The sequence below is a fragment of the Castor canadensis genome, chromosome 2 (assembly GCF_047511655.1).
Source record: "Castor canadensis chromosome 2, mCasCan1.hap1v2, whole genome shotgun sequence".
NCBI classification, from domain to species: Eukaryota; Metazoa; Chordata; class Mammalia; order Rodentia; family Castoridae; genus Castor; species Castor canadensis.
Window position 1 is genome coordinate 37143891 of NC_133387.1, and position 22296 is coordinate 37166186.

General features: G+C 37.1%; 1 protein-coding gene and 1 pseudogene across 1 annotated transcript in view; both read right to left on the bottom strand.

Moving 5' to 3' along the window:
* Nucleotides 1-4174: 4174 nt before the first annotated feature.
* On the bottom strand, nucleotides 4175-15286 carry LOC141420307 (ubiquitin-conjugating enzyme E2 C pseudogene; annotated as a pseudogene).
* Nucleotides 15287-15431: 145 nt separating this feature from the next.
* Nucleotides 15432-22296, bottom strand: part of Tes (testin LIM domain protein) — a 39062-nt gene continuing 32197 nt past the window's right edge. The window contains exons 3-7 of the mRNA XM_020168952.2: nucleotides 21156-21408; nucleotides 19949-20284; nucleotides 18665-18880; nucleotides 18145-18303; nucleotides 15432-16684 (exon numbers count right to left, since the gene is read on the bottom strand). Coding sequence (XP_020024541.2) covers nucleotides 16496-16684; nucleotides 18145-18303; nucleotides 18665-18880; nucleotides 19949-20284; nucleotides 21156-21408 — 1153 coding nt within the window. The 3' untranslated portion in view covers nucleotides 15432-16495. The remainder of the gene's footprint in view (nucleotides 16685-18144; nucleotides 18304-18664; nucleotides 18881-19948; nucleotides 20285-21155; nucleotides 21409-22296) is intronic.

Here is a 22296-nt window from a genome sequence, read left to right on the forward strand (position 1 = left end):
TGTGTCATAAGTTGGTTAAGTAATATACCTGACATTTTTCTTCCATTTCAATTACTTTGTGAGATTCAAGAATTAAGAATGTATGATTACTTCATTGCTTAGGAACCAGAGAAGACTTTGTGGCATATGTACATTCTACATTTCTGAAACGTGATTAATTCTAACTTGGGAGAATACGTGAGCTTCATACATTAAGCTTTTAGGACAAATTTCAAGCTTATTGTCACACATTTTCTTGTTTTTCTGCTCATTCAAAAATACCTTTCATTGAATTTTAAATTTTTCATATATTTGAGTATTTTATTAGATACAAAAAGGAAAAACGTAGCATTTCATTAATGCAGCATATCTAATTTCTCTGAAATAAAATTTAGTGCTTGACAGCTAGTTTTAATTTGTTTTGCATATTACTGATAACCAAATCCATACTTTCAACTTAGTGTAAACAGGTAAAGAACACAGTAGGAAACAATGTTCTCATGACAATTCCATGACTTTTATAAACAGACCTTATCTTGTAATGTTTTTTAGCTTTGTGACTAAAGATGTGATTTGTCTGACATTTTTGTTCGTTCAGAGAACTGACGGAAGCCTTTGCCTAGGGCACCTGTGTATTCTCAAGGGCGTGTCTTTCCAGCTCAGCTCATCACAGCACTGATGACTTTTATTACCTTTGCAGGAAAGCTGGGTCCTAAAAATCTAAAAGGGTCAAGATATAGAAAGGGTCAGAAGCCTCAAAGCTTGAGCATGTAATTCAGTTCCTGTCCCTGTGGAGACAATATTATGGGAGCAAACTTTCCTGTAGCAGGAGAGACACTTCTTTTTTCCGTATTGCACTCCAATTTCTTGAGAATGTGTTTGAAGTCAAATGCTGAACTAAATTTTAGATTTCTGTCTTCTATTTCAAATACATTCCATACAGATTATGGCACAAGATTAGGGCATATTACCCAACCTCCCTGCCCACTATGATTCATAAGGAAACCCCTTTTACTGGCTGCCAACAAATCAAGAGCTTGAGAGACCAGGATTTGAGGGAGCACAGAGTTAGAGTGAACTTGGACCAGGCAGAAAGACAACATGCATTCCAGGTTGGCAAAAAGACATAGTTTACAATTGCAAGACAAGGTGGAGCTGTTAGAGCCAAAGAACAGTTAAGAAGGCTGATAAATACTTAACAAATGAGGCCAAAAAGTATACAATTAATCTCTTTCTCTCTCCGTCTCTCTCTCTCTTCTCTAATGAAGTATTAACTGTCAGTGTGCCAAAGTCCATTATCCATTGTTAATGGGCAAGCCATTTAAATATCTCTGTGATTGCATAGTACTAATGCAACACTCCAATCACAGCTAACCTTGTAATGTAGAAGTTTGTGGTGGCTTGAAGCAGCATTACCATACAAGGCAGCTTTGAATTCCTCACGGTAACCTTTTATTACTGTTTTTAAGTTTCCCAAGCACTGCCAAACATCTTGAACTTTGTGGAATGATTATAAACTTCATAAAGATAAACCTTTGGTTCCACTTTGAAATTCTGTTAAAGAATGCCAAAATTGTAATAAAATTGCATTTCTTTCAAAAATTAAAGACTAGGAATACCTTTTGATTATTTAACCATAGGAAAGATTTGTTGGCATCATCGACAATTGATAATCAGGCATCACTGCAACAGCCATGTTGATTTTCAGATTAAAAAACAAATTACACAACTCCCAAATAATGCTCCTACTGAAATGCAGGCCATGTGCAGATGTTTGCAGATTCCTTGGATGTTTAGAAAGCTACCCTTTTAAAGCCTCCAAAGCATTTGTTAGAAACTCTTGGTAATGTAAGTATGTTTCCTTTGGCACCTAAGCAGAGTGTTTTTTGCTTTCAGCCCAAAATCTGATGGATTTGGTTGAGAAGCAGAGGGTTTTATCTCTACTAGGCTAGCCCAGTGCTGTGGCTGGCTCCATGGCTCGAAATTCAGTCCATGGTGAGCAAATCTTGAAGGAGAGAAGAGCTTCCTGTGAAGCTTCCTGTGAACATGCAAAAGCATGTTTCAGTGAAAGAGTAAAACGCAAAAGGTACTACTTTTGTGTGGTTCTGACATAGTGAGCATCCAGTTTATATGGAAGAGAAAAAGGCACATAATACAGTGTAGCAGTTTGAGGACAGTGAATGGAGGTTTAAACTTTGGGGCCTGATTGTCAGGGTAGGAATTGTAGTCCTTTTGCTTCCTAGCTTTGTGACTTTGGCCCACTGTCATCAGCTACTTTATTGATAGAAGAATGTAATACAAGTATCTCAAAGGGTTTTTTTGAGGATTAAGTGATTACAGCTAAAACTGTCTAGAGATTCTGCTTAGAAGAACATTAAAGCAGTTTTTAAAGGGAAAAAATGACTAAAATGAACTTTATTCAAAAAGAAGTTTCAAGCCAAGGCAATACTCAGTCAAAAGAACAATGTAGGAGGTATCACAATACCTGACTTCAAACTATATTACAAAGCAATAACAATAAAAACAGCATGGTACTGGCACAAAAACAGACATGAAGACCAGTGGAACAGAATAGAGGACCCAGATATGAAGCCACACAGCTATAACCAACTTGTCTTTGACAAAAGAGCTAAAAATATACGATGGAGAAATAGCAGCCTCTTCAACAAAAACTGCTGGGAAAACTGGTTAGCAGTCTGCAAAAAACTGAAACTAGATCCATGTATATCACCCTATACCAAGATTAACTCAAAATGGATCAAGGATCTTAATATCAGACCCCAAACTCTTAAGTTCATACAGGAAAGAGTAGGAAATACTCTGGAGTTAGTAGGTATAGGTAAGAACTTTCTCAATGAAACCCCAGCAGCACAGCAACTAAGAGATAGCATAGATAAATGGGATCTCATAAAGCTAAAAAGCTTCTGTTCATCAAAAGAAATGGTCTCTAAACTGAAGAGAACACCCACAGAGTGGGAGAAAATATTTGCCAATTATACATCAGACAAAGGACTGATAACCAGAATATACAGGGAACTTAAAAAACTAAATTCTCCCAAAACTAATGAACCAATAAAGAAATGGGCAAGTGAACTAAACAGAACTTTCTCAAAAGAAGAAATTCAAATGGCCAGAAAACACATGAAAAAATGCTCACCATCTCTAGCAATAAAGGAAATGCAAATTAAAACCACGCTAAGATTCCACCTCACCCCTGTTAGAATAGCCATCATCAGCAACACCGCCAACAACAGGTGTTGGCGAGGATGCGGGAAAAAAGGAACCCTCTTACACTGTTGGTGGGAATGTAAACTAGTACAACCACTCTGGAAAAAAATTTGGAGGCTACTTAAAAAGCTGGACATCGATCTACCATTTGATCCAGTAATACCACTCTTGGGGATATACCCAAAAGACTGTTACTCCAGAGGCACCTGCACATCCATGTTTATTGCGGCACTATTCACAATAGCCAAGTTATGGAAACAGCCAAGATGCCCCAGCACAGACGAATGGATTAAGAAAATGTGGTATCTATACACAATGGAATTCTATGCAGCCATGAAGAAGAACGAAATGTTATCATTCGCTGGTAAATGGATGGAACTGGAGAACATCATTCTGAGTGAGGTTAGCCTGGCCCAAAAGACCAAAAATCGTATGTTCTCCCTCATATGTGGACATTAGATCAAGGGCAAACACAACAAGGGGATTGGACTATGAGCACATGATAAACGCGAGAGCACACAAGGGAGGGGTGAGGATAGGTAAGACACCTAAAAAACTAGCTAGCATTTGTTGCCCTTAATGCAGAGAAACTAAAGCAGATACCTTAAAAGCAACTGAGGCCAATAGGAAAAGGGGACCAGGAACTAGAAAAAAGGTTAGATCAAAAAGAATTAACCTAGAAGGTAACACCCACGCACAGGAAATCAATGTGAGTCAATGCCCTGTATAGCTATCCTTATCTCAACCAGCAAAACCCCTTGTTCCTTCCTATTAATGCTTATACTGTCTCTACAACAAAATTAGAGATAAGGGGAAAATAGTTTCTGCTGGGTATTGAGGGGGGGGGAGCGGGAGGGGGTGGAGTGGGTGGTAAGGGAGGGGGTGGGGGCAGGGGGGAGAAATGAACCAAGCCTTGTATGCACATATGAATAATAAAAGAAAAAAAAAAAAGAAGTTTCAAGCCAGATATGGTGGTACACATCTATAATCCCAGCACTCAGGAGGCTGAGGGAGGACAATTAAGAGTTTGAGGTCAGCCTGGGCTACATCTTGAGACCCTGTCTGAGAAAAAAAAAGTTTTAGTCAGTCAGTCAAATTTGCTTTCATATTATAACACTTATTTCAATACACACACACACACACACACACACACACACATACATACACATACACACACAAAAAAGGAGGTCATTCTAATATTCTTAACTCTCCCTTTGATAAAATCCATAGCAGGAGAGTAGTCAGTCAAAGGCTCTATTATTATCCTCCAAAGATCTTTTGGATGGAGATAAGTAATGCTGGGTTCATTTTATAAGAAGCAAGACTCATCCTTACCCTTCCATGAGATAATGAATCTTCTCTCTGGGATGCAGCCCCTGTGAGGCAGGGACTACATCTGCCAGGCTTGCCATTTCATGTTGCCATGAGAGTGGACAGATGGGAATGCTTAAAACTACATAGGGTATGTCTTGATGGCAAATATGGTGCACAGTGTCATGTGATGGAAAATCAGTTTAGAGTGAAAGTACTGCATGTTGATGCGATCCTGTGTTTTCCTCCAGCTCCCCTCTTCCCCACTCCCATTTCACATCCATTAGCAGAACTTGAGTTGGAATAAGGAAAGAGACAATGTGTATGGAAAAAATAATAATGTATTATAAGCATTTGTCAAGCAGGGTGGCCAATAAACTTGCCTACTCACTTAAAGTTCACTCTTTTAAATGCTTAAGTACTTCGAAAGTATCATCCCTAAATTATAGTGCTTATGACTAAAAGGAAATAATTTGTTTGAACATTTGATTAAAAAATGGTAAGAAATAATGTAAATTACTAATTATGATTTTGATCACATACTAATTATTGACAAACTTCAGGAATAATCACTAGATTTTTATTTCTGCTATTGTGTTCATTACAGTGGCTTCCTGGTTTGTTTTAAAATGCCTATCTTTTATGAGATACAAGACTGTGAACTTAAAGGCAAGCCCTACTCTGTATGAAACTGTATGTTGATGGTATTTGGGAGCTCATGTGTAATTAATTCCTTAAATAAATACCCACTATGACATAGAACGAGGAGAATGAGAAAGTTAGACTCCAGATGATGAATGACAAGGTTCTAAAAGAATGTGGGGCCAGAGCTAGAGGCATAGTATAAGTGGTAGATGATAGAGTACTTGCCTAGCATGTGCAAGGCTCTGGGTTCAATCCTAGTGACACACACACACACCCCAGGAATATGTGGGGCCAGAAATATTCTCATGGGTATTTTTGAAAATGTAATATGCCATATCCCATATGAGGCAAAGCCCACAGATGCTGAGCAGTGAGTGGCAGGGTTCAAGCTCCAATCCAGTTCTTAGGAGTCAGTGATGCACTTTTGCCACTGCACTGCCACCATGGGGAGCCAAACCTTCATGTAAGTATCCCACTTGTATAAAGAGATGGTGCTCAATGAAATATGTTTTCTTCCTTCAGTTGTTAAGTGGCAACTAAACATAATTATGAGGTCTCCTGGCAAATGTGTATTTTAAACTGAGAACATTAATATGAGAAAAATACAACAAAATTCCAATTTTGCCCTGAACAATTGTTAAGATCTTTTTAACAATTTCAGACTTAGGGAAAAAATACAAGCCATAGGAGAAAGAATTTTCTTACTGTTCACCCAGATTCCTAACATTTCTTCTCTATGTTACTTTTCCTAACATATCTGTGAATAAATTGCAGGTATGATGTTCCATTACTCACAAATACTTCAATGTATACCTCTAAAAGCAGGGTTATTCTCTATGCAACCACAGCAGAAAGCAATATGAAAATGATGCTTTCATAGCATATATGGACCTTACTATGCATTACGATTTAAGTCAACAAATACTAGAAGAGAATAAAATTTTCTTCAGAAAGAGCAGCAAGTCAATACATTTTCTCTTGTCTTTTCACAAATAGAAAGTGCTGGTGGTCAAAGGAGTTACTACTACCCTGGATGGGACTATGCCACTTTGGATACAGGTTTTTAAAAAATGAACGAAAATAATTTAAGATTTTTTTCTCTGTATCAGTTTGCTTTTGTTAATGATTTTCTTCTCTGTCAATAAGATGGGGCTCTAAGAATTCTATCCTTTCTTTTGTACTTTTTCGGGGGGGGTTTGGCAATATTGGTATATTGGGTATTGAACTCAGGCTTCATGCTTGCTAGGCAAGCACTTTACCACTTGAGGTCTACCACCTTTTGTTAGTTTTTTTTCATATAGAGTCCGTGCTTTTGCCCATGATATCCTTGGACCATTGTGATCCTGCTACCAGCGCCTCCTAAGTAGCTGGGGTTATAGATGTGCACCACCAGGCCTGCTCTTCCTCCCTCATCCTCTCTTTTTCTTTCTTTCTTTCTTTCTTTTTCTGTCTTTCCTTCTTTCTTCCTTTCTTTTCTCTCTCTTTCTTCCTTCCTTTCTTTGCTCTCTTTCTCACAACCTCCCTTTCTGTCTCCTTCCCCTCCCTCCTTCCCTCCTTCCTTCCTTCCTTCTTTCCTTTTTTGAGACAGGGTTTCACTGCTACCCTTGCAAGTCTCAACTCACAATCTTCCTGCTGTGCTTCACGAGTAGCTGGGATTACAAGTGTGCACCACAATGCCTACCAGTCTCAAATTATATTGTTGCAGTGCTTCTGTTTATCCATCCGCTCATCTAGGAAAACAGCGACAATGACCTCTTTCCAGTCATGACGATGCATACCTGCAAACCCAGTTAGTCAGGAGGCAGAGATTGGGAAGATCATGGTTTGAGAACAGTCTCTAAGAAGTTAGCAAGATCTTTGCTGCATCCAACAAGCTGGTATGGTGGCATGCACCTGTAATTCCAGCTATATGAGAGGCATAAGTATGGAGATCATAGACTGAGGTTGTCCCCAAGCCAAAAAAAAAAAAAATAAAAAATACCTCACAAGACCCCCATCTGAAAAATACTTAAACCAAAAAGAGGCTGGGGGCATAGGCCAAGTAGAGCACCTTCTTAGCAAGTGTGAGGCCCTAAGTTCAAAACTCCAGTGATAAAGAAAATTATCTCTTCTATTAGAGAAGATTTTTCAGTATTATAGTCACTTAAGAATAATTTCCACCATCTTCTCTCTGAGACAGGCCTTTATTTCCTTCATGCTCTTTCACCTGCCTGTCTCCTTCATGACACTATGAAGAACTCAGAACAGAGGCCTTGCTTTATTGACTCAGGTTCCCCAGCATCACAACAGAACCCCTGGCCTAATTAAGGAACATTTGTAGAATGAATAAATGATCTACTTTATTAATCTACAGTAGTTAGGGATGGCTAATTTTCATGATAGATAACCTGAATATCTGTGCTTAAAACAACGTATGAACATCTCTTGCTCACCTCATGCTGTGCTAACAGTGTAGAGGAAAGATGCTCCTTTATTTCTTGGCACCACCAGCTTCTGGGGACTCTTGAGTTGTAATGTTCAAGCCTTACTTCTGACCATGTTTACTGGCAAAAACTCTAACAGAAATCAACACAACTGCAATGGATGCTGGGAAATATGAGTGCACTGGAAATAAGTTTAGTGATCATCTGGCATGCTATTCTTCTAATTATCCACTTATTTTCATTTATAAGAGTTGTCCTGTAAGTATCTTTCTGTCCCCACCTCCCTTCTTCCAACTGTGTGTACCGCTCAAACCTTATCTGGTAAATTTTTTGTTGTATATGACTATCCCTGGAGTAGTTTGTCCATGTGAGAGACAACTGGAAATAATCAATTTTCTTTCTTGGCTATTTGTAATTGGAACCACGTGGCTAGAGAATCTTTATATGATGGAATTTGTAACATGTGAACTCAGAAATTTTAGGGCACCTGTCTTTCTAATCATGTGTACTGAGGGCAGATAGGAAATGCCTACAGAGAAAGAAACATGGAGAGAGTTTTAATAAGCATTGTTGAAGGCAATGTAATATTCCTATGCTCAAGTACAGCAACAATATTAGAAAACTAACAGTAAAGATTGAGCTCTTTCTGAGTACACAGAATGGCTTCCAAACCTTGTAGAGCAAGGAAGAGCCATGCATTAGCTTTTTGGAGATACTTACAAGTAATAGAGGTGTGGAAGAATCCATCAGCTTCAAGAAACTACAAGCATTTGGGTATGATTAGAGGACAATGTGTATGTACAGAAGTTATAGGAGAAGAGGCTATATTACTGTTAGATTCTCGCCATAGAAATGCCATCTTAGTTCTGCCCTCTGGCAGAAGAGTAGAAAATGGATCAGAACAATGTTTCTCAAACTGTGGACCTAGAGCATCAGCATCTCCTGGGAGCTTGTTAGGATCCAAATCCTCAAGTCATACCAAAGAACTACTGAATCAGAAAGTCAGAGAAGTGGGATCTAGTCATCTGTATTTAACAAGCCCTCAAGGTAACTATGATGCATACTAAACTTTGAGAATCATTGAATTGGAACAAGGGTGACAGACAGGAAGACCTGAGAGAAATTTTTTTATTGTTGTGCTGGATGGGGGTACACTGTAGTATTTACAAAAGTTCTTACAATATAGCAAATATATCATACTTGAGTTCATCCCCTCCACCATTCTCCTTTATCCTCCCTCCCCTCATTCCTGGAATAGTTTCAACAGGTATCATTTATAATTTATCTGGTAAGATATGACAAGGTTATGAAATGAAGTGTTGGTTATGGTCATGGAGAGGTAGATAAAGACAGATTCAAATAATTAATTGTTTCAGATGGCCAGGTAATCAGATGGCAAGGACACTAAGGAATAAGTTATCATTTTTGAGAGGGGGAGAAGAGTAGTTCTTGATAAAGAAAATAACAATGACCTATGACTTGAAAATGGAGCAACAAGAGATGATGGGAAGGAGGAGCAAGTCCAGCAAAGTCTAGTAACCAGATACCTCAAAGATATCACCCTGTTCTCTTGTTCTGATTCCACATCATTGCTGGTGCTTAAGAAAGATGTTCCCAAATGATGTGCCTGACTCATCTCACAAGCCAATAGAACCCTCAGGCTTCAGAATTATACATAGATGGTTGTAAGAACACTTTCTAGGTGAAGACTCTGAATCTAAAAAATTACTCACTATGGCTGTCTTTGCTACTTGCCAACTCAACAGCCAAATCTTCTTCCTACATCAGAAAGTTAATTTTGCTGTGGGTGGCTATTTGAATGTAAGCTATGATTGGCTACAGCAACCACAGCCACTCTGTTTTCTTTTCCCTTTGATGGGTTTGGGCATGTGACCTAGTTCTAGCAAAAGAAATGGAAGGGTGGGTAAGATTTTCTCCTTGTCTTCTCTTTTCTCCTGTATTACTTCTGATCCGTCACATGAAGGAGTAGTGCTCAAATGAAGGGACAAACCCGAACAGGCAGAGGCAGATTAAAATGAACATGTCTGAGCCAAATCTAGACTAGCCTACAGTTTGTCTTTAAGCCTCTCTTGGCTATGTTTTTAGTTACTCATTGCCTAAGCATTCTTGATTACTCACATTTCTCTAGGAAACTACTAGGACTAACTTCAGCACACCTCTCAGTCCTATTTACTTCATCAGGTGTCTAGTTTACAGCCTCATTTGGAAACCTAATATCCATTCTGCTTTGTGATTCTCCTTATCTGACCCTCTCCCTTCCCAAACTAACTCTGCCTTTATATCCTCTGATATCCAACTGCTGTGATTGCAAACTCCCTTGTACTCAAAACCTCTTCGTCTCTTTGCTGAAACTGATACCTGGGTATCCCTGAAGTCTCTGTTGTTCTGTGTTTCTAAAAATTATTTTTATTAGTGCATAATAATTGTACAAGTGAGAGAGGTTTCATGGTGATAGTTTCATACATGCACATAATCTACTTTGATTATATTTATCCCCTCTATTACTATCCCCTTCCTCTCAACAGTTCCCTTTTTAATTTTCTTGCAATTTTCAAAAAATGGGTTTCATTATCATTTTTGAACTTTCAAGTAGAGGGTGGTTATTTTTTTTCTCCCATGTAGGCATTCCACAGTTCCTGTGAGGTGTGTGTCTTCTTCATTCTTTATTGTTATTTCCACTAGTTTCTTTTTGTTTCCTAACAATCACAGCTATTTGAAGTATACTACATTGTGTTTGACTTCACCATCCATTTCTACCTTTAGTTCCCTTCTTCTATCAAACTCCAGGCATTCCTTCACATTCTTTGGTAACACTAGCCCCTACCTCATTCTTCCTTGCTTTCCATGTTCTTTAAAAGAACAACAAAAAAACCCAAATGTATTTATTTAATATACTTCACAAGGGCTCAACTAGAGACTTAATTAAAAAACACAGAAAAATAAGAGATAAAACCAACACAACAGCTCAAGATATAGAGTCCTATACCAAAATCAGGAAGGGACAGACTGTCTAAGGTAAAAATAGATGACACAAGGAAAGATAACCCAGGTTAAGGCTCTGGGCTGGAGACTTGCCTTGAGTAGGTTTCTTGAGGGTGCTTCATAAAAGCTGTGGGTTTTTTCTATAGCTTGGCAGCATGTGTGTTCAAAGGGCTGTCCATCCTAGTAGGCTTGAATGGAAAGTAGCATAGTCCTGACATCATACAGAGCAGACTTCTTGTCCTTGAAGATGTTCAGGCAGATGTTACACTGGGGATCCATTCTGGGGTGACAGCGGAGAGGGAGAAATGTTACCATGGTGTGTTGTAAGAATAGCCACTAAGGAAAGTTTATACACAGGTTTCCATATACTGTACCAGCTGCTCCACGGTTGATCCAGGGTTGATCTACCCACTTCTAAAGATTGTCTGACTGGAGGAAAGCAGATATTCCTTTGTCACCAGATATTAGGATGTCATCAACTACTGCTATAACCTCTTGCCTACAGGACCCTGGTGGCAGGGTCCCTATTATTAGTCTTGATGACTCAGCATATTCATTGATATCCACCCAATACTTGGACTCATTATTTTCTAGACTCCTTAGATCCAACATTTTTTCCTCCATCTTACTCAGCTGTAACTGAAGTGAAGGAAATCCATGGGACTTGGCTAGAAGGTATCCGTTTAGACTCCTAAACCCAGTCTCCTCTGAACTAAACCATGGCGATTTCATAGTCAACATTTCTGGAGAAATTGACTCCTATATCTGCATTCAAATAATGGCTGATGGTGGTAATAACTGGGAACAAGTTGCTTTTGTTATTGTCTGAAGGTCAAGATATCCTGACAAGTATCACTGAAGAAAAAAATCAATAGCAGCCTTTATAAATGTCATTCAAAATGCCATTTGAAACAAGTATAAAAGGTTAATTGACATTTTGAGTATTTCAAAATACATTATCAGATTAAATAGAAGCTACAATGATATGTTCCCCATGAAAGGACAAAATAGCCAAAACTATTTAAACATCTGGTAAACAAGTGAAAATAGATTCTATTAATCAGGCCAGAATGTCAGGTTGTGTGTTCAAATACCCACATACCTCAGTGCAGTGCATCCTTTTCATATACATGAACATTCAAAAACATCATCACAGCTGTCATCGAGTACTTAAAGAGGTCAAGAAGGGGCAGAGAGTATCTGGTAAGAAATAGTGGTAAAGTGGTTTTTTATGGAGACATTGATGGAGTCATAAGGTTTCTAAGGAATTAAGTAAATACCCAGAAGACAAGTTCAGATATGCCAGCACATCTTGAGACAAACGCTTAGTCTTAGGTGGCGGTGTCTCTTGGTAACCATAGAAATTGCTTAAGCATGAGTCAATAATGAATTGCCTTTGGTGAAATTGGGTTGAAATATTCATAGTCAGATTTGGAAATCTATGCTTAAAGACATCAGAGTCACATAAATTTTAGCTAGTATTGATTAAATAAAGAAGAATCCTCAGTCTCTCATCTCTGGAAGAAAATAAAGATACCATGCAACAAATATAAAGGCCAGTAAGTCTCAAGAGCAACTAATTTCTTAAATGGGATTAACAAAAATCCAATTTCTCAAAATTATAACTTTACCTAAGGGTTATATGCAAAATTCTTGCATAGAGGTGAATAGGATATATGCAGATAAGCAGTTATTATAATTATACTAATGTGGTCTGATTCTTCCAATAAGGATAATAAATGCATTGTCTCAAAATACTTCAGTAACTAACGATGTGTCAAAACCTTTTCAATTCTTGGGTTTCAGGAGAGAAGTGTTTCCTCTCTTTCCTCATTCAACATCTGTTTGCAAGTTCTCATTGCTGTTCAGGAGACAGGAAAAGCAGAAGCCACTGCTATACCTTTTAATATCCATGATGGTAGCTTCTGAAGAAATGGGAAGAAAATCTGTTATTTTCTGTGGTGCCATAAGTGGTTCCATATTCTGTCATTTTCTCCCTCCCAGTGTGAGGGTCTCTCGACTGCTAACTACACAAACATGTTCTTAAATGTCTAGTATGTTAGACATAGAAAGTATAAGTTTTGCCTCTGAGAAATAGGACTTGCATGGGATTCTCATGAGAGAAATTTCTTATAATTGACCAATAGGAAATAATTAGAATAAAAAATTGTTCTAAACTGGGTGTGGTGGTACACACCGCTAGCCCATCTACTTAGGAAGCAAAGGCAGGAGGATCATGAGTTCAAGGTTAGCCCAGGCAAAGGGAGCAAAGATCTGGGGATGTAGTTCAAGTGGTAGAACTCTTGCCAAGCATGTAAGAGGTACTAGTTTCCCCATCACTGGAAACAAAACAAAAACAAAATCTTATGTTGTTTGACATTCCCCATTTTTGGAGTAAAAAAATGCACAAATTTAGATGAAAACATTACTTCCCCAAATTTTTCCCACTGCAAGGAAGGATTTAAGTTTGGCTTCTGTAACAAGTAAACCATTATTTAGGAGACAATGAAGAATATAAAATGTTGGAGTGATATAACCTGAATGTTAGAGGAAAAAATTCAAATTTACCATCTAACTCTCTTCTTATAATGCTAAGTATTTGAAAGGCCATTTAAACACACACACACAAACTGGTTAACAATAAAAATGTTCAGGACCTCTCAGTTAAGAGTCCATGCTAAATCATACAAGGGAACAGCCAAATCTAGTGACTCTGTCTCCCACATAGGGCAGTTTATTTCTTCTAGGAAATCACCTAATACATGAGAAATCATTCTCTTGGGTAGCAAATAATGAACTCAATGTCTTGGGTTTCTGTACCCCAATCTAGCCTGAATTTGTCATAGCTTAAAGCTTGAGGCCCAGGATGGCAGACCCAAGATTTGGCTGTTTAAGTGTGAAAGAGATTCTGCTCCAATTTATTTTCACTTAGACATGTATGGGAAAGTAAGATGTTCAACTTTGTGGACAAAATGCTCTGTAAAATATACCTGTTATCATATAAGTCAAAGGAAAAAATAATAAGCAACCATATAGTGGTATTTGTAGACAAGGATGGATATTGTGATATTAGTGCTTAAAATTGTATGCAGAATTAGATTTCTTCTTTTGAGACAATATTCAAACTTCAAAAGGTACCTTTCCATGGTTAGAGAAAACATAGTGCAGAGAAAATAAATGTGTTTATCTATACACATTAAATGTGTGAATATGCTCCGTGTAGGAGAGAGACACAAGGAAACTTGCTGAAAACTGTTAAAACACCACCAGTTGGGGGAAAAGGACAAGGAAATGCAGTGGGCAGGGGATACATTACATTGACTTAAGTACAACGCATGTACAAGTACAAATACTAAGACTAAGGCAAAAATCTCAGTGAACTAACAGACACCTTAATAACGAAGGACAAGAATGAAAACCAGGTCATGCCAAGGGGAGGTCACTAACGGGAAAGAGAGGGTAAAAAGTAGGTGAATATGGTGATGTATTTTCTATACAAGAATGAATATAAAAATTTTAAACCTGCTGAAATCACCATAAGAAGACTAAGATAGAAAGGAGAAATATGGAGGGGATGAACCAATTTGGGTTATAGTACATATATACATGAAAATCTTACGGTGAAAATCCCTGTATGGCTATCTTAAACAAAAGTGTCTTTTTTTTTCAAAAAATGGAGAACAGGGAGGTAAAAGAGGTACTGTCTGGGTGTTGGTACCAGTGGGAGGGGGAGGATGTAAGGAAAGGGTGCAGGAGGTGAATATGGTGGAGATATTATGTACTCATGTATGACAATAGAAAAATGAGAACTGTGAAACTATTCTAAGAATGGGGGGAGGAGGGATAAAGGAGAATGATGGAGTGGGTGAATCTAAGATATATTGCAAGTACTTTTGTAAATGTCACAATGTACCTCTAGCACAATATAATAAAAAAATTTACAAATGTTTGTATGTGTAATATAAACAGAAGTACTATCCAACAGACACTTTAGAAAAAAAAAAAGCAAAATTATCCTGGATATGTGTCAGGAAAAAAACTACAATTCCTACTAAAGAAATACTTCAGATGGAAGGAAAAAAACAAACAAAACAAAAGAAACACCCTCAGAGTCTGCTAATATTAGAAGAGAATCTACTGCTATTCCCCACTTGCTTCCTTTTTCACAATAGGTTGCCACAAAAAAATTCTTAGGAAACTAGGAGTTGTGTAAGAATATCAAGTACAAGAGTCTTCCCAAATGTCTATTAAAATGACATTTTTCTAAAAGAAAAAAGCTCCTGCATGACCTAAAAATAAATGTCCTAACTTAAAGAGTCATAACCTGTGTGGATATGGCAGCTTATGCCTGAAATCCTAGGCTACTTGCAAGGCTGAGATCTGGAGAATGACAGTATAAGGCCAGCACAGGCAAAAAATCAGTGAGACCCCATCTCAACAAATAAGCTGGTTGTGGTCAGCTTATTTGTCAGTTATCCCAGCTACATGGGAAGCCTAAATAGGAATATCTCAGCCTATTCTGGCCCCAGGCAAAAATTCAAGCCCCTATTCCAAAAATAACTAAAAAAGCAAAAAGGACTGGGGGCATGGCTCAAGTAGTAGAGCACCTGCTTAACAAGCTTGAGGCCATGAGTTCAATCCCCAGTGCCATAAGTAAATAAATAAATGCATAAATAAATATTAATCCTTCCCTATAATGAAGTCTAGTTTCTGTCCGATCAGAAGCAGCCTTTATTTTTGTCTGGGTTGTTTTTCTCCTTGGAGACATCGCCCCCTGCTGTAACAGATGTTTAGCTGCAGAAGGACTTTTCACTTAAATGAAAAGGATGTGAAAAAAGACAATTATTAAAGTAAAAGAGACTTTATTTTGAATAATAATATACATATCATTCATTCCATTTAATGTTCATAGTGCATAGCTAAGTATGGAAGTTTGTAGGAAAATAAACATGAGAAATAACATAAAGATGGAAGAATGTGGACAAAGAAGACATTCTACATATCTATGAAAATGCTTTAGAAGAATTAAAGGCAGTATTCATTAGATAAGATTGAAAATCATGCAAAATACTTATTCAAACTATGACAGGCAAGTGCAATTAGTAAAAGTTATAGCTCCCTGGGTACAAAAACTATATATATTCTTTGGATTAAAAACAATATAAATGAATGGCTTGGTTTTTATGTCCCAAGACAAAACTCTATAAAAATAAAAAGTGCAAATATTGTTATGCCACGTGTGATAGTAAAATATTCAAGGCCACAGGTGGAGGTCACCAGCTTGCAAAAGAGAATACTTAAGAGGTAGGGTGAATAAAATACAGAGAAATACAATATACAAATTCCACCTCTGCCTGAATCAGGACTTAGCAAATGCAGAGGTGTTAAAACAGCTCTACAAAATGCATTGTATTTCTATGTTCTCTGGTAACAATTCACTGAGTTCATTATAAGTTCAATGAGTAAGATGAGGAATAAATGTGGAGTGCTGACATGAGGGTAAAATAATTTCCTTTTCATTTTGTACATAAGGAAAAAAAAAGTATAGAACTAGGGATGCTCATCTTCCATTCAGAACACTAACTTTTAAGTGTTTTATATATACTACATTTGGCACCAGCATAGAGATATGAAGATTACTTAAACACAAGCTTCCTACTTGAAGATTTCATATTTGGAAAACTACAGAAAGCTAAAATTCTTTGCTGTTTTTAAAATCAAATGCTTAAAGCAGGCTTTTAAAGTTGAGACAAAAACTGATTAAAAAAAAAACCAGACAAAGGTATTGAACAAAATCTTCTGGTTGCCTTTATGGGTTCTTTTCCTTTTATTTTTTCAAATTGCATTTTATCATAGAAATGCAGGCTGCTTTGGATAGCTATGGCTCAATGCTGTGTGGTACTCTCCTAGGACATCATCTTCTTACACTCCACTGAACAGAAAACCATCCCTTCCATAGGCATGAACTTTTGCCCAATAAGACATTTGCTGCAGCAGGAGCACAGGAAGCACTCTGTGGACGCATGCCAGCTGAAGTTGTTGTAGCTCACTCGCTGCACTTCTGGATCAATTGCATTGTGGCATCCTTGACATACCTGCTCAGGAATAATACAAGCAAGAGAATAGGGTGAGAGATCAAACCATGGCATAGCATTTTAACCTATGGACAAATTTAACATGTTTCTTTATATGGTAAATTAAAACCAAGAATGGCATAAAAAAATACAGAAGTGGAAATGTCTTCCTAGTGAACTTTTTTAGCCAACAATCATTAATGGGGGCCTATATGCTAAGCACCAAACAGGTGCTTTGAAGGCCAAACAGGTGGTTTGATGCTTGTAAGATATCCCTGTGGTGTTTAAGGTAGAAAGTCTTGACAGAAAATTCCAAAGCAGTGCATTTGGTCTCAGCATATTTTAACAGATTACACATCAGTAATTAAAAAGTTTATAAGATGATTTTCTTCACTCATTAAAACTTTGAAACAATAATTTTACCAGACACATGAGATTATTAATACCACTAGTTTCTAGGCACTAGCAAATTAAAGTCATGTTCAAAGTAATTAAGCACTCAAATAAAAATACAGTGTTTGAGAATTAGTTTGCACTATAAAAATAAGTTGTAATTAACTGGCTTCTGTTCTGTCATAAGATCAGTCATATTTATGTATAATCTAATATTATAGAACACTAATACTTACATTCCCTGCACCATTCAGTATTCTATATGTATTATACTCAAAGGTACAAAGGATGCACAGACATACATACTTAATTGAACATGTATACAATGAAAATAAAAAATCATCTGTATTACAGTAGAAAAAAGAAAACGAACACATTGATACCTCCAAAATACTATAAAAGTAGGTATTATATTCCTTAGCCAGGAGTCTCCCCTACTTGATAGCTGAGGGAAACCTGTAACTAGTATGCTTTTCCTACATACATAGAAGTAAAAGATACTTCTGGTACTCCTGGCTTATAAGCTCTACCATACATGGTCAATTTTTTTATCTTTTATCTATATTACCAATCTCTTGGCTATTATACAATAGCAGTTTTGTGTAAGCAATAAAAAATATACTCTCACATTAAGTACCTGAATGTTTGGACCACACAATGAATCTAAATGTACAGGTCAAATTTTGTTATACTAAATCAATTCAGCGAAGGTTTGAGCACTATACAATTTCCATGTAGTAAAAATAAAATCCTAGTAGGTGGTCCAGTAACATGAACAGAAACCACACACATTCGAATACAGCTATAGTTACAAACAACCCCTGAAAACATTACTTAGAATTTTTTCTTAGTGAGAGTTCTATTATCAAGCAGAATTTAAAATCTATATTGTAAACATAAGGTAGAATGAGCCACCTTGTGGTAATAGTGTCTTTGAATTGCCTGAATTTTAACACCCTATGGTGGGAATCACTTGCTTTTTAGTAAGATGAATGCCTTCTCCTTCCCATTTGTAAGAGGCTTGAAGAGAGGCATAAACTCAGTCAGAAAGCACACTGAGACAACTGCGTCCCTACAACACTTCTCACCACAGCATGGTTCTTCACATAGCAGGGCTTGCAAACAGGCTTGTCATTGACCATCACATATATTTCGCCTGCGAGGATGTTGTCACAGTCAAAGCAGCAGAAGTGTTTCAGATGCCAATTCTGGTTTTCTGCTTGAGTATACTCATTGCTGAATATCAGCTGGCAAGAGGAGTAAAATAAGATGAATCAGACATTTTTCTTTGTGCCACAGATTACAAAGCAAGGTTCTTTATAGACAATAAGGTATTACAATCTACAAGCAGATCAATCAGGAAATGGTAACATTAATTAAACTTGAATTTATGTTATCATTTAGTTCAAATCAATCTTTTATTTCTGGACAGTCATTAGCAAACACACTAAGACACACAACCAAAATAAAAAAAAATCAAAATTTTCTTTCAGGAGACTTCTTTGGATATAAATAAAAACTAATGTTTGGTTAATTTCTGTTGCCTTCTGGGTAAGGTGCCCATATTGATATACAAGACAGATCATGTGGGTGGCCCAGAGAACAAACCTCATCACAGCCAGCACATCGGGGCTTCTCACTGTCACAGTAATGTCTGCCACAGTACAGCTTCCCATTCTTCCAGAAGTATATCATGTCAACCAGGAGTTCACCACAGATGCTGCAGACAAAACAAGCTGGGTGCCACAGTTTATTATAGCCAGCCCTTTCAGCATAGATGGCTGGGTCTCCTTCCTTCATACTTAGCTTGCAGCAGTAGCAGGACTAAAAGAGAAGCATCCAAAACAATCCAGTCATCAAAAGACTCGAATATCACCGGCTTCAGGAGGAATTCAGAGAGACAACTTCAAGACAAATTATTTTCTACAAAAATTATTACTTTGTACATCTAGATGGTAAGGTATTAATACTCCTATGAAACAGAACCTCAGTTTTCTCCAGGCTATTTGAACTCACTTCTTTCCCTCGTGTAAGACAGGATTGTCTCCAGAATGGAAGTCACTTATGGGAAAAGGTTAATAGTAATTTTCATCTCAATTTTATATGAGTTCTCTCAAAAATGATTACTTTAGAGCTTATTAGTAATTTTTCTGCAGGACTAAGCCAACTAATAAGTTGAACTATATCATAGTAAGTTTAGTTTTTATACTTTGTCCATTTCTGTCATAATTGTCTTTGACCTTTGAGTCATTAGAAAAATATTTCACCAACTACTCAGGAGACAGAGAGAGTAGGATTTTAGTTGGAGGTCAGCTGAAGTAAAAGTGTGAGACCCTCTCTGAAAAAAAACAAACTAAAAGCAAAAGGACTGGGAGTGTGCCTCAGGTGGTAGAGCACTTGCTTAGCAAGCATAGGTCCTAAATTCAATCCCTAGTACTCAAAAGAAAAAAAATAACAAGATAAAGACTTTAACCTCATTATCTTTAGGAGACTTTATAAAAAATGCTTGCCAATGTAGTCACATAAATTTAAGTCTCAATTTTAGGTAATCTAAGTATGCCTTATTCTGATTTTTAGGAAGAAATAAGCAAACACCAAAGTTATGTTGAGAAACAGATAGTAGTTTGGTATGTTTTCTTCAAGCAGGATACCAATGCCAACTACTGTGTATACATAAAGTTCACAATTATCTGTGGCAACAAATAATCAGAAAATTTGGCTGTAGACAGAATTTTCAAACATAATGACTCTCTCAGATAAGTCTAAACTGAATTTTCACTCAGTTTCTTTCCTTTACCTATTCCTATTGGAAGCAGAGCAAAAAAGTTCTAAGAAAGAAAAAGAATCTGTAAACACACACAAACTGGCCCAACCGCTGACCACTCTACTTACGTATTGGGCTTTTTTGTGCTCAGCAGACTTGTTCTCCACAGCTCGTACTGCTGCTGGGGTGTTTCTATCCCCCACTGGGATATATACTTTGTCAGGGCCTTGAGCATCCATCTCACAGGGAAGTTTGACATCTCCTACTCCCAGAGCCTCATTCTTATATTTCTTCACAAACTGCTCCATCTCCTTCACCTCTTTGGGAGACAACTCATGGCATTTTGCAGGGTCCTGGTCATGTGCAGGGAGCTGCTTTGCCAGCTGCTTCTTCCGGTACTGGGCCCCCTCGGAGCCTGCCACTGGCTGTTTCTCCTTAGGCAGCATCTGCATGTATTGTCTGGCCTAAAGCACAGGGGACCAATGTCAACTGGGAGAAGTCCTAGCTATCAGGGAGTACAATCTTTCATAATGAACATCAGAAGCCAATTAATTACTTAAGAAAGGAGTTTTATCCATTAATAACAATTCATTCTTATCCTATAAACACCTTGAGATAATAACACAAATAACACATTAAAAATGGCACATTAAGTAGATTTAGTCACATGATCGACTCATTTTTCTCTATGAAATTAATTTTTTTCAGTTTGTAAAAACATTTGGATTACTACTATTTACTTGTGCTCAGCCAAAACATATGTAGTTGGAAAAGATCACAAATTTTTAGGTGAAGTTAGAAAAGCCTATGGATCAGTAACATTTTCATCATATAAAAATACCATGCCAAGATTCACTTTAATGATCTAATTAATCTTCCTAAAGATACCAAATACTTAATCTAGTTGTCATAATAGTGGAAGAAGCTTGATACAAAATTGCATTTTTGGCCTTATATAGTAACAGGAATACAATGTTGAATATTTTTTGTTGAGTTCTAAACAATGGCAGAAATTCTACTCTTTGTTCTCTACCATCTTAAGAAAAATCTTTTCACAAGTAAAACAGAAGAATTACTAGATTGACACAAAACATCCGATTTTCATGTACTTATTAAAAATTTTAGACCATTCCCTATAGTCAGAAAAACTCAATGAAGAATTTAGTATTATTTTCAAAAGATTCTAATAGGAGCTAGAAGTCAAAGTTAAGGGGAACCCCAGAAAAATAATAGATGTGGAGGTATATGAGGATGATTATGTCATGAAAGGAAGTGCTCTAAATATATGGTCATAGGATCTTCAATAAAGGGACCCTTCCTCCCCTTATTATTTACCAATGCCTGATTCTGGACAGGAGGAGCCCATTCATAGGTAACGGTATTGATGGAGACATTCTTCTTCGCAGCAACTGGATTGGTCAATATCATAACATTGCGTTTATACATGGGAATTCCATCTGATTTTAACTTTGCAATCAGGGTGGTGTACTTGGTGTCTTCAAATAGTTTCCCCACTTTTCGATCCTCTTCATTGCTAAGGAGGACATCATGTTCTTCTTGGCCACACTTGCAGTTACGACATATTTTTCTATAATTTAGGAAATAAACAGGAAATTATTATCCACATCCAATCAATAATAATTAGGTATATGTATACATTTATATTTTACAAAATACTTTTAAACATACTTTCTATGTTACTGTATGCAAAGGCATATAACTGAAGAAGAGGAATGAGTATCCATAAATGTAAGCAAGAGGCAACACAAAACAAACCCTTGCTTTATAAGACTTTGAAAAATTAGGTTATGGTTAAAAAGCACATGCTTAGGGGAATGTGTGCTGAAGGTAATCCCACCTGTACTTCTTGCTCTCACTAAAATACACACACATATACATCCATCCACCAAAAGACTACCATAGCAAGAGATTTCATATTCTATTCCATGTTAACACTTTATTGCTTTTCCCCAAGTTCTTTTTTTTAAGTGAAAGATAAGTAGATTCATCTAACTTTTTCCCATCAAAGACTATAATTCTACATTTAGGTTTATAGCCTTTCTCATTTCCTTTCCTGTCTCATTTCCAATTTCTTTTCTCTGTTCCATTTCCTCTTTGTCCTTTTATATTTTCTTTCTCCTTTTCCTTCCTCTCTCTTTTCTCTTTTCTTCTCTTTTTACCTTTCCAAAAACTTATTGACCACCTACTATGTATTTCAGTATTATAAAAAAACTTAGCCTTCATGATACTTCTTACAGTTCAGGGACACTGACCCCTTCCCTCAATCTGTCTAGCACCAGACATGCAGATTTAGTCAGACATTTCACCCATGCCACCCAATTTTTGCCGATGTGCCAAGCAGTGTTCTTGATAGATATGAGGACATGGTAAAAAAAAAAATGGGTGCAGTCTCTGATTTTCTAGAACTTATGGTGAAGAGACAGACATTAAGCAAATCACATACACACACACACAC